This window comes from Nomascus leucogenys, unplaced genomic scaffold, assembly GCF_006542625.1.
Source record: "Nomascus leucogenys isolate Asia unplaced genomic scaffold, Asia_NLE_v1 001245F_45866_qpd_obj, whole genome shotgun sequence".
NCBI classification, from domain to species: domain Eukaryota; kingdom Metazoa; phylum Chordata; class Mammalia; order Primates; family Hylobatidae; genus Nomascus; species Nomascus leucogenys.
In genome coordinates, this window is record NW_022096483.1 from 32,820 (window position 1) to 45,907 (window position 13,088).

General features: G+C 40.7%; 1 protein-coding gene across 1 annotated transcript; it reads left to right on the forward strand.

Annotated features, from left to right (window-relative positions):
* Positions 1–587: 587 nt before the first annotated feature.
* Positions 588–4,018, forward strand: LOC115833944 (beta-defensin 106-like). Its single transcript, XM_030808760.1, has 2 exons — positions 588–636; positions 3,876–4,018. The coding sequence occupies exons 1-2, from the start codon at positions 588–590 to the stop codon at positions 4,016–4,018; spliced, it is 192 nt and encodes a 63-aa protein (XP_030664620.1).
* Positions 4,019–13,088: the final 9,070 nt, after the last annotated feature.

The window sequence follows — 13,088 nt, forward strand, 5'->3', positions numbered from 1 at the left end:
TGGTTGCCAGCCCCTTGCTGTGTCAACAGTGCCATGGTACAGGTGGGCAGCATGGCAGGACCAAGCACCAAAAGCGTGCAGCATACAGCAAGATTCACATTTTTTAACAAATACATGCTTAGGTCAAGCCCTTTGCCAAGTTTACAAAGCTCAAAAAGACTGAATCTGGAATTCAGATTCCACCTCACTACGGTTCACCAGCTCTTAACAATACATTGAGATATTGTATAATTACTCTCATTTTACATATGAGTAAACCAAAGCTGTTCAGGAGCACAGCCAGGATTAGAAACCAAACTGCTGGACTCCAGATTTTTTTATTTTTTCCGTGTCTGCCCTACTCTTTCCTCCCTTCATCCCCACTTTCCTTCTTGAAAACTTTCCAGAGTCAGAAAAATGATGAGCTGTAGACTGAGTGACACCCACTGAGGTTGGCTGGGCTCTGTGCAGCAGAGCATGGAAATCCTCTCATTTCTGCTAAGCCTCACTGATCGAGATGTTACTTGGTCTGGAGAAATGTATAAATGTGGGTGTTTGCTGCTTTGTCCTCATGGACGCGGTGCTGATCTCTCAAGACACTCCCAGTCATGAGGACTTTCCTCTTTCTCTTTGCTGTGCTCTTCTTTCTGACCCCAGGTAAAATGGGCATCTTTACAGGGAAGGTGATCAGAGGTGCTGTCCCAGAGAGAGGGTCCCCTTCAGTGAATGCCTGGGTGTGATCAACCCATCTACTACAAGAGGTGATATCCCCCAACGCCTCTTCTGTAATTCCTTTGCATTTTACATTGTTATCTAGGAGGGGCTGTCACAGGTTTGAAAGAATAAAAGAAGGCCAGGAAAGATGCCTTTTGGCATTCAGTCTCATGCTCACTAACAAAAACAAAAATTGAGAAAAAGTTAAAAACAAGGATAGCAGTCTATGAACCTTTTAAAATGTAGTTATGGTAGAGATTGAGACAGGTAAAGAGGAGAGACAGGTAAGGATCTGAGCTTAGAGACACCTATGCATTCATGCCAGTCATGGCAACAGGTAAAGCAGCATAGCTTGGACTGCCATTCCTTGATCACATATCATCAAGCCACATAATGTGATGAGAGCTTCACATAAAATGCATCTAGTCTTCCAGTGCCAGTGCCTTTAAGGAAAACTCTGTCTTACCTCTAATTTAATGGCAGTTAGAGAAAATCTTTTTGGGTTTGCTGGTCCATTTTACAATTTTATTACAGATGCAGAAATTGTGCCTCAGATGGGCTAAGTGTTTCTCAGAGTCATATAGATAACCAAAACAAAGCCAGGGTAGGAGCCCAACTGTCTTGCCACAGTAAGAGGCATTAAAGACGCCCTTCCCATATCAAAACTCTCTTCACTTTCTCCTGCTCCTGGGAATCTCCAATGGCTCCAATTGTATCCTCTCCAAAATTAAGGCATGAGACCAGGCTCATGTGAGCCTCCAGAGAGCTGAAGAAAGGGATTCTCAAAGCCCACAGTAAGTCCCAATTTGTGCCAGATGCCACTGATATACGATCCTAGGTATAATGCTCAATTTTTCACATCAGCTGCTCATAGCTCTGGTCTGTTTTGTGACAAGCCTGTGAGAGTAGATTCTGTGTCAGGACACAGAGGATCTAGGACCCACAGTGACCTATGCCGTATTCAGGCCACTGGTTTTGATATGCACATTTGAAACTGGCCAGAGGTATCTTTTTCAGATCACTCATTATATAATTAGTCAAAAAAAGATGTTATATACTATAAAATTATCTGTTAGATAATACTATAAAATTATCTGTTAGATAATACTGTAATTATAAAATTATAATTAGTTACTATAATTATTATATAATTATAGATACTTATCTATACTTACATAACACTTGTTATATAATTATTAGATAATCTAATAATTATCTATTAGATATACTAGAATATAATACTATACTATAATAGTATTTAGAGAAAATCTTTTTGGTTTAGTATAGTATTATAGTATAGCATAATATATACTATAATTATTTACTAGTATTACAGTATGGTATTATACTAGTATTATATACTATATAGTATTGTACTAGTATATATTATATATATATATATTTTTTTTTTTGAAATAGAATCTCGCTCTGTTCCTTGGGCTGGAGTGCAGTGGCACAATCTCAGCTCACTGCAACTTCTGCCTCCTGGGTTCACGTGATTTTCCTGCCTCAGCCTCCTGAGTAGCTGGGATTACAGGCATCTGCCACCATGCCTGGCTAATTTTTTGTATTTTTAGTAGAGACGGGGTTTCACCATGTTGGTCATGCTGGTCTCCAACTCCTAACCTCATGATCCACCCTCCTCAGCCTCCCAAAGTGCTGGGATTACAGGTGTGAGCCACTGCACTTGGCCAGATATAGTATTATTTACTAGTATATAGTATAGTATGTATACTATTATAATACTCTAGTATATAGTATAGTATATATAGTACTATAATACACTAGTGTATAGTATAGTATATAATACTAGTATAATACTATAGTACATATACTATATTATTACTAGTGTATTATACTAGTATATACACTAGTATATAGTATAGTGTATATACTAGTATAATACACTAGTATATAGTATAGTGTACATACTAGTATAATACACTGGTATATAGTATAGTATACTAGTATAATACACTAGTATATAGTATATATACTACTATAATACACTAGAATATAGTATAGTATATATACTAGTATAATACTATAGTATACACTATTATTCTAGAATATACTATAATACTAGTAATTTAATAGTATATACTAAGCTATACTATAATACTATATTAAACCAAAAAGATTTTATCTCAATACCACACTATAGCCTATAGTATAGTATTATATTAGTATCTGCCTTACAGTAGGGCAGAGAGAACATAGACCCCTGCCACTGACAGCCAGCGTTCATCAAGCTTTGAAATAGTGGAGTATTTTCACTTATGAACTGATGTGCTGATCCTGGATAAGGATTAGTGCATATGCTGGCACTAATCCATCTGGCTGTAAGTTTTACACAGATGTGAATAAGTCACTTTTATATGTTGACATTAAATGTATATACATTATAGTTTAGACATTAAATGCAATCTCTGTACATCTGATGCCTTCATTATGTATACACAAATAGGGCAACTCTAAAATGTTGATCCTGATAAGACGTACTGTCTGTCCTTAACTTCAAGCAGGCTGCTCTTGGGACTGCTACTGATAAAGTCCTAAGGTGGGAACTGGAATTCTGTGCAAACTGAACTGAGAAAATCTTAGAAAAACATTCCCAACATGCTGCACCCTCCTTCTCTAAAGCACAAGTTTTCCACAGTCAATGTTTTGGTGGAATATGGAGGAGAAATCAGGCTGAGCCTTCCAAGCAAGTTTCTATCTACCACAGTAAACTCATTTTCTTTTCATATCTTTATCCCTTCCTTCACTCTGGTGTGGAGCTATCTCCTCAGTCTCAGCTCTTGCTCTACTCTCACCAAGTAGCAGCCTCTGAGAGTGCACCAGGAAAATTTAGCAACCTCTGGGAGTGTTTATGGAACAAGTTGATAATTATCCCCAATAGATTTCAATCAAAGAACCATAGCTTACGTTTCCCAAAGCTCCTACAGAGCTTGGTCTCAAATGCTGGAAGACAAATGTATTCTTTCTGGTATTTCACCCTGTGTGACTACAAGACTGGAATATCAGATAAAAATCAGGTCCCCTACCATCTCTTCTACCGGTAGGATATGGCACTATGACAGCTTGTGAAAAAATTTTCACCAACTAGTCATACAACTGTATCTGGCAAACATATATGCCTGAAAAGGGAATTAATCCAAATGGCTCCTTCCCTCGTGTAGCCAAGAATGCATTTTTTGATGAGAAATGTGACAAACTTAAAGGGACATGCAAGAACAATTGTCGGAAAAATGAAGAACTTATTGCTCTCTGCCAGAAGTCTCTGAAATGCTGTCAGACCATCCAGCCATGTGGAACATTATAGATTAATGCAGAAGATTTGGGTTTCCAGAGAAGCATACATAACCTGTCTTGCCTCTGCTGTAGGCAGACACTTTAATAAAAATAAATGACTGTCTTTGCTCAGTTTGTCAAGTGTTTCCTTTAGAAAGGAGAACAGCACTGCCTGACCTTAATGCTCCCTCCATCCTGGTTTATTTTTCTATCATTCTGGAGTAAATAAATTGTCCCAAAGCCATCTGATATTTTTCTTAAAAGAGGACTAGAAGAGACTAGAAATCGACAAATCTCTAGCTTCTACTCAGTCAGTTGGTGCTTACTAGCCTATTGAGATGAAAGAAGTAAACAAAAGAAAAGAAAGAAAAGAGAGAGAGGGAAGTAGAAAGAAGATGAATAGGTAGAGAAATGAGCACACTTTTTTTAATACAAAACAAAATTTTATTCTTTTTTTTCTTTTTCTTTTATTATACTTTAAGTTCTAGGGTACATGTGCACAAGTGCAGGTTTGTTACATATGTATACATGTGCCATGTTGGTGTGCTGCACCCGTTAACTCGTCATTTACATTAGGTATATCTCCTAATGCTATCCCTCCCCCCTCCCCCTACCCCACAACAGGCCCCAGTGTGTGATGTTCCCCTTCCTGTGTCCAAGTGTTCTCATTGTTCAATTCCTACCTATGAGTGAGAACATGCGGTGTTTGGTTTTTTGTCCTTGAAACTGGAAACCATCATTCTCAGCAAACTATCGCAAGAGTACACTTTTAAAAATTTTTACCATCATGCCATATGCCCACATAAATGAGCATACATTTACATGAATAGCTACATGAACGACAAATTGATGGATAGGCAGTCCATTTATCAAGGACTTTTATGTGTCACACACACACACACACACACACACCTGTCTAAATTAATCATCATGACTCCATGTCTTTCATTGGGGCTAGTTAAATATTTCCTATAGACTTGTTCTCTACACATAAGTCTGAGATAAAATTTGCTGACAGGCAAGGGGGTCGTAAATACCTCTATGACTCTCAGTAACTCCAGTGATTTAGACCCTCTTCCCCAAATCACTGCCTACAATTTCCTAGAAACTAGCTGACAATTTACCTTCTGCTTCTAAGCCTCAAAATTACTGTTATGGTGGGAATGTGTTCTTCCAAAATTAATGCTGAAGCCTAATCCCCACGCTGGTGATTAACAGGTGAGGCCTTTGAGGAGGTGATTAAGCCTCAAGGGCCCTGCCCTCGTGAATGGAATTAGCACCCTTATAAAGAGGTTGAAAGAAGCTGCCATGCTCCTTCCACCATGGGAGGACACAGCGTTTGTCTCTTCTGCCAGGTGAAGGCTGAGCAACAAGGTGCTATCTTGAAAGCACAAACTGGGTCCTCAGGATATAATAAATCTTTCTGAGGTCTTCCAGCCCCTAAAACTGTAAGTAATAAATTTCTGTTGTTTATAACTCACCCAGTATAAGATATTTTATTATAGCAGCATGAATGGACTGAGACAATTACTTAGTTTAAGTAAGAATTTCCTGTCATGTTTCTAGTGCTTAAGAGTTAGTTTTGGTTTCCTGCTGACTCAGAAATCTTGCCTTACCTCCACTTTAATTTTTCGAAGTCGATAGATTTAATTCTACTAGAATCAATAACCCTTTCATGAAAAGGATGTTTTAGTTACACTTTCTAATTTGAGATAATTGTAGATTCCTATATAGTTCCAAAAATAATAATAATAATTGCAGAGAGATACCCAGATCTTTTACTCTATTTTCCTGAAAAGTAACATCTTTGTAAAACCATAGTGCAATATCACAACCAGGTTATTGACACTGATGCATAACATTTCCATTATCAGGAGGACTTTTCATGTTATGCTTTCAGAGCCACTCCCTCTTCCCTCACACCTCCACCTCCGTCTTAACCCCTGTATAAGTGATTTATTCTCCATTTCTTACAGTTTTGTCCTTTTAGGAAGGCCATATAAATGGAATGTATAAATCCTTATTAGACTGGCTTTTTTCAGTCAGCATAACTTTCTGGGGATTCATCCAGGTTGTTGCATGTATCAGTAGCTCTTTCCTTCTTATTGCTGGGCAGTATTCCAGGATATGGATGAACCACAGTTTTTTAATCACTCCCTCATCGTAGGCCATCTTTCTCTCTCTCTCTCTCTCTCTCTCTCCCCCTCCCTCCCTCTTTTCCCCCACTTCATTGCCTCCTCTTCTCCTCTCTACCTCTCCTTCTCTTTCTCTTTGCATAGGGATATCTAATTGTTCAAGCACCATTTGTTGAGAAGACTATTCTTCCTCCATTACATTACTTTTCCTTCATTGATAGAGAGGAGTTGCTTTGGTCTTTTCTGAGCTATCCATTCTGTTCTGTTGCTTGTTTGGTCTATTTATTTATTGCTTCACCACTCCCACACTGCCTTCATCATTGCAGTTTTTTAGTGAGTCTTGATACAAGGTAATGTAAGTTCACTGTATTAACCCATTTTCACACTACTATAAAGAAATATCTGAGATGGGGCAATTTATGAAGAAAAAGAGGTTTAATGGACTTACAGTTCCACACAGTTGGGGAGGTCTCACGATCATGGCAGAAGGCAAAGGAGGAGCAAGGTATGTCTTACGTGGTGACAGGTAAGACAGTGTGTGCAGGGGAACTGACCTTTATAAAACCATCAGATCTTGTGAGACTTACTCATTATCATGAGAACAGCACAGAAGAAAAAAAAACCCCATGATTCATTTACTTCCCACCAGGTCCCTCCCATGACTCGTGGGGATTATGGGAGCAAGAATTCAAGATGAGATTTGGATGGGGGCACAAACCATATCATCCACCGACCTTGTTCTTTCCAGTATTGTATTGACGATTCCTAGGTCTTTTGAATCAGTTTGGAAATATCAACAACATATCTTGCTAAAAGTTTGATTGGGATTATATTTAATCTATAGATCAAGTTGTAAATAATTGATATCTTCATGTTAAATTCTCTATTATATGAACACAGAATATTTCTCTTGTTAAAATAATTAAATGAGAGGTCATTAGACTGCAGGAGCCTCAGTGCACTCGGTTTCTACATAAGCAAACTAAAACCCCAACTCAGTTTGAATGGTAAAAGAAAACTTTAACCAATCAGAAACCACCAACTAACTTCTTTTTTTTTTTTTTTTTTGAGACAGAGTCTCACTTTGTCACCCAGGCTGGAGTGCAGTGGCGCAGTCTCGGCTCACTGCAAGCTCCGCCTCCCGGGTTCACGCCATTCTCCTGCCTCAGCCTCTCCGAGTAGCTGGGACTACAGGCGCCCGCCACCACGCCCGGCTAATTTTTTGTATTTTTTAGTAGAGACGGGGTTTCACCGTGGTCTCAATCTCCTGACCTCGTGATCCACATTTTTTAGTAGAGACGGGGTTTCACCGTGGTCTCGATCTCCTGACCTCGTGATCGCCCGCCTCGGCCTCCCAAAGTGCTGGGATTACAAGCGTGAGCCACCACGCCCGGCCTAACTTCTAACAAGGGACTGGGATGATTCAATAAGGCTTCTACTCCACTTTAACCAATTAAATGTTTAATTTGCCTTTCTTTCCATTTTCACCCTATAAAAGCCTTTTCCTCATGCCTCTTTGCCTGTGCCCCAAAATACTTGTGATTTGGGAGCCTGCCTGATTCTTAAGTTGATATCTGCTCAAAAGAAAACTTTAAGATTTTTGTGGTGCCGAAGTTTATTTTTTAATAGTTCTATTGTCAGCAGAGGGGACCCGAAGAAGCCCCTGATGATGGTTCCTGGGACAATGAGTAACCCAGATGTAGTTACCCAGCTGAGCCCGTTATATTCATCGATTTCTCTCTGTGTCTGGATCCAACAGAAACTGGACTGGGTCCAACAGAAGGTCTTAGAAGGTAGGGTTTGGGGAAGACAAAGAATCATCAGTTCATCCTTATCCAAGTAGTCTGGAACCTGTCCATTCTGGGACTTTAGCTACGTTTGTGTATATAAAATTATAGGACCCAGAATCTGTGTTTTTCTAAATAAGTGTGTAAACTTTACCAATGACAACTATAGAATTACAAGGTGGTCACAGTGAAGACATTTTTAACCTAAACAGTTATTCATCTATTAAGCTACATTGAAAGAGAAGTGATCTTAAATGCCTCAGAAAAAAATGGAATATGTTTTTAATTGGGCAAGCAGAGGCTTCCTAAAAGACTAAGCAAATCAAAACTTGCCTTTCTTAAAGACTCTTTACAAAAGGCAAATTAAAAGCTTAAGCACTTAATCAGTGATGATAAAAAATTGTTACATTGACTCACTCAACTCTGAATGCTCCTTCTTTTCCTCCTCTCTCTCTTCTTCCCTCTGCCTAATTACTCTGATTCCACCAACCTCTTCACTCAGTTGCCTTTCTACTCTGAAATGAGAAGAAAGTTAGGAAAATGCCTTTTAAAGTTAGTTCCTCTGATCAACTGTGTCTGCCTTCTTTAATTACCTTTATGTCTTGCTCAAATCCAAACTGACAGAAATAGTGAAAGACTTCCCTAACCCAAAGGAAAACCCCCAGGAATTTGCTGAGGAATTTAGAATCTTCGTTAAACATATAATCCATGACTTCCTGATCTTTGTCAATTTATCTACATGATACTGGGACCTGGTCAACCTGCAAATGGAGACCATGGCTGAATGGGACTAACCTGAGGATGATATTAAGGATCTTATGTCTCAAACAGCTGCAGAGATGAACAAAAAGAGGCAGGGGGAAAAGAAAGCAATTCTATAATCTTTAAGTAAATCTCATCTTTACCTGAGCCTGTGTCCCTGCACTGTGACTGTCACAAGAACTTTTTTTTTTTAATCTCTGTCACCAGGCTGGAGTACAGTGGCATGATCTCGGCTCACTGCAACCTCCTCCTTCCAGGTTCAGCGATTCTGCCTCAGCCTCCCAAGCAGCTGGGACTACAGGCACGTACCACCACACCTGGCTAATTTTTGTATTTTTTTAAGTAGAGATGGAGTTTCACCATATTGGGCAGGCTGGTCTTGAATTCTGACCTTGTGATCCACCCACCTTGGCCTCCCAGAGTTCTGGGGTTACAAGCATGAGCCACCGTGCCCGGCTCACAAGAAATTCTTAGCTACCCCCATCCCTCAGTGAGACAGGAAGGTCAGATGGGTCTGGAATAGGGAAACATCTTCCCCTCCAGGTGGGATATGGCTCTAGTAAAATCGTTTTTCCTGCAGAGGAGGAGGCTTTTGTTATGGGGAATCCTCTGGACATGTTTCACAATATCACTCTTCCCTTCTCCTTTCAGAGCAATGAGGGCTTCCATTCTGGCTCTTCACCATGAAAACCTTGGAGATTTCCTGGATTTTAAAACCCAGGAGAGCAGCGGTTGAGAAGGCAGAGCCTTTGACCATAGTCTCTAGCAGTTTTCCACTCTCCTAAATGTCTACGTTCGGCCTCCAGCAAGTTGTCAAAATCACTGTAAGTGTTCCTGCTAGTTTATGGTTTAGAGCTTCCATTCCAGGTTAGCTCATCTCAGCTGTGACTCCAGATTTCTGGGCGATGGGTTTTGCCTGGAGCCCTCAGTTCCCTAATCGGTCCAAGAAAAGTCATTGATTTTCCATTTATTTGGCTTTATTTTTCTTTTTTAAGGATTCAAGTAGTGACTTTCAGTCTTTTTACTTGTAGCGACCGAAACCAGAACTCTGAAATACTTTATAAGGACTCAGCAAATAAAGCTTTTATTATTTTTTTCTCCTAAGAAGATATAGGATTTCTTTTGAAGTTTGGTTATTCATTCCCTGTTTATGAATTCCTTTTTGTTTTTGAAGAGCTGCTGAATATTTATTATCATCAGAATTTTTCAATTTTCTTCAGAATCCGGTCACATAGATGACCTTGAATATTGGCTGATTTTTTCCCTTGAAGCTCATCATCAAAAAATTACTAAAGCCTGACATGTGGCAGGCTAGGAGGGTCCCCATGGATCCTGCACGTTTGTGCTTGCTGTGTGTCTGCTGTGAGGAGAGTATCCGATGGCCTCTCCCTGCTGCACATTTGTAACCTGCGGCAGGATTCCAATGGCTACCACTCTCGCCCTGGCTGCTTCCAGTCAGTGAATGAGCACAATGTGGACTAGAGCTGGGCCATGTCTCCTGGCGTAAGACAGGTCTTTGCACTGAGGTTCCCCACTGGCAATGCTGAAATTTTCTGCACTGCAGTCTGAGGGCTCCCCCAACTCCAAACCCTTTTCACAGGTGTTAATTGACATCATGTTCTGAAACTTCCCCTAACTCAATCTTGCTCCCCTCTCCCCTTCATCTTTTGTTTTGAATTTTTATTTTATTTTTTTTTAAAGAGAAGGGTTTGCTCTACTACCTACACTGGAGTGCAGTAGTGCCATCATAGCTTGCTGCAACCTCGAACTTCTGGCCTCAAGAGACCCTCCTGCCTCAGCCTCCCAAGTAGCTTGGACTATAGAGACACACCACCATCCCAGGCTAATTTTCTTTTGTGGAGAGATGGAGTCTCTCTATGCTGTCCATGATGGACTTAAACCCCTGAGCTCAAATGATCCTCCTCCCTCCCTCAGCCACCCAAAGTGCTGGGATTTATAGGTGTGAGCCACTGCACTTGGCCCCTCTTTATCTTTCACAGGCATTTCCCAATAAATTTATTTCCTTTCTAATTCCTGTTGATAAATGCTTCAGGGAGCACCCCAAACTGGCATAGTTTGTTGATTTCTGATGTTCTATGCTATTCTGTTACCGTGTAAGGAGACCTGGGTTCCCATCACATTCTCCCCTAAGTGAGAACTCTTGGGAAGACACACTGACTGCTAGATTTGCTTAGGGATGTGCAAGCAATGTGAGTCTGTCAGGCTTTGCCTAATTGTGCTCTAGAATAAAGGGGGCTTATTGAGAATGTCAAACTTCCAAGACTGGACGTTTTCACTTTCTCTAAAATACTTCATTTTAGAGAAATGAAGTCTTTTTTCTTAAAATAAAATTATCTGGTGTTTTTCCCTAGGGCAAATGCCAGGAGCATATGCTCTATATGTTTTGCCCTGGGGTGGGGTTAGGGTTAAATCCAGGGAGCACATACCCTGGGTTGAGGGGCAGGGCATACGCTCTCGGAAGGTTACTGTTTATTTGAAGCCATGTTAGAAATACAGCATTCCCATAAAATAGTCTCTTTTAACCTCTCTTCTCACTCTTGTCCTCCTTTTCACCCAAGCCCTAAGTGAGCCTGTTGTTCTGTGGTTACAATCCCACCCTTGGACAGTGCCCGCCATCAAGTATTCCTTGTTGTCACTTGTCATCCTCATCCTACACTCTTTCTATCACAGAAATGTGCTGGGACCTCTCACGCATTTATGACCTCCCCACGCTCCGTGCCATTCTTCTCCTTAACATCATATGTTTGTTTCAGTGTTTACTTCAGCGAGGTCTTGGGGGCGATGGACTTCAATTCCATTACCCACATCACCATTTTCAACAAGTCTCCTGACTGAAACTTACTAAAATGGAAGAGAAAGTCCTCTCACCAGAATCAAGGAATGTCAAGGCTGGAAGGTATCTTAGAGATCATCTAATCCAATTCTTGCTTCAGAAACGATTCAGGGAAGCAAGGGAAGTGACTTGGACTTTACCTATGCTAATACTCTCTCCCCACCCTCAACACTGCCTGGCTGGCATTTCTGCAGCCCCAACACCTCCCCCACACTGTGCCTTGGTGAGTGTTCACCAAGGAACACTGCCTTTTGATAAGCCTCAGTAATCAGGAGCAGCCTTTGCCCATAAATACACCTGCCCTGCTCCTGCCTGGGGTGATTCCCTCCGACTTGCGTCTGCTTCTCGCCAGCAGCCCCAGCATTATGCAGAGACTTGTGCTGCTATTAACCATTTCTCTTCTACTCTATCAAGATCTTCCAGGTAAAAAGAGACTCTCAGCTGGAAATATACACAGTTGCTGGGGATGACAGATGGAGAAGAAAAACATTTGATTTAGAAAATACATCCCGAAGGATGGAGTAACCTTCTTCAATCCCAGCCTTTTTTCTCTTTGCTTTCATTGGGTCCATTAGTAAAATGCAGTATGTGGCAGTCCTTGTATGCACCTTACAGCCACGAGGCTTACTAGCTCAAGGAGGAAAAAAGAAACGTAGGAATCAGGAGTCCTAGATGTCCTTGGCCCCCTGTCACACACGGTAACAATTCCTCGTGGAATCCTCGGCGATGACGACCCACTAGCCGTGTTTGTTCCATTGCAGGGCAGCGGCGATTATTCATTGTTGATTTTGTGGAATAAGCTGCCTTCTTCCATCCTCCTCCTTCGGAACAGCTTTACTCTGCACAGAAAGGGCGCCTATTCAACCTCCTAAATTTTGCAACTTTCCATATCAAGTCAGATGATTAGGATTAAAGGGGATGCAGTGATTTCAGTAGGCAAGAACATAATTTACTGACAACACAAATAGCAGGTGCCTTTGAAGTCTGCTCAGGAAATTTTAAAGTTAGACTGAGATGTCAGCAATCTTCTGACTCCTACGTTAATCTGTGTCCCTAGAAGCATGTATTTCTTAATATATTTGCAAGGGATATGAGAGAGCACTTAATCTAATTCCCTTCTTTAAAGCTGAGCAACATTCTCTATAGTACAGTTAGAAAAATAAGATTTTTAGAGTTGCTTAACAAATCTAGCAGTGCTGGGACGAAACCAATTGTTTTGACTCATAGAAGCCATCGGATCTTCTCTTCCAAGCTGCTCAGTCGATTTTATGGGGCTTTGACAGACACCCAACACCCATCTTTGTACCCTTCCAGGCTGTGCCTGCTGTGATTCAAATGGGTTAATGATTTTTTTTCAGAGGGTACCTGTTTCAGTTAACTCTTCCTTGTTCTTTCTTCCCGTGTCATTTCCCAAAGACACTTCTGTGAAATTCTGCTATGAGCATGTTCCAGGTCTGTCAAAATATCATAGCAATTCATCAAAGATCAGGTTTTCTTCAACCTGTGATTCCAAGACAAAGAACTCTCGGGATGGAAAGCCTGGGTCAGGGATCCCTCCCAGAT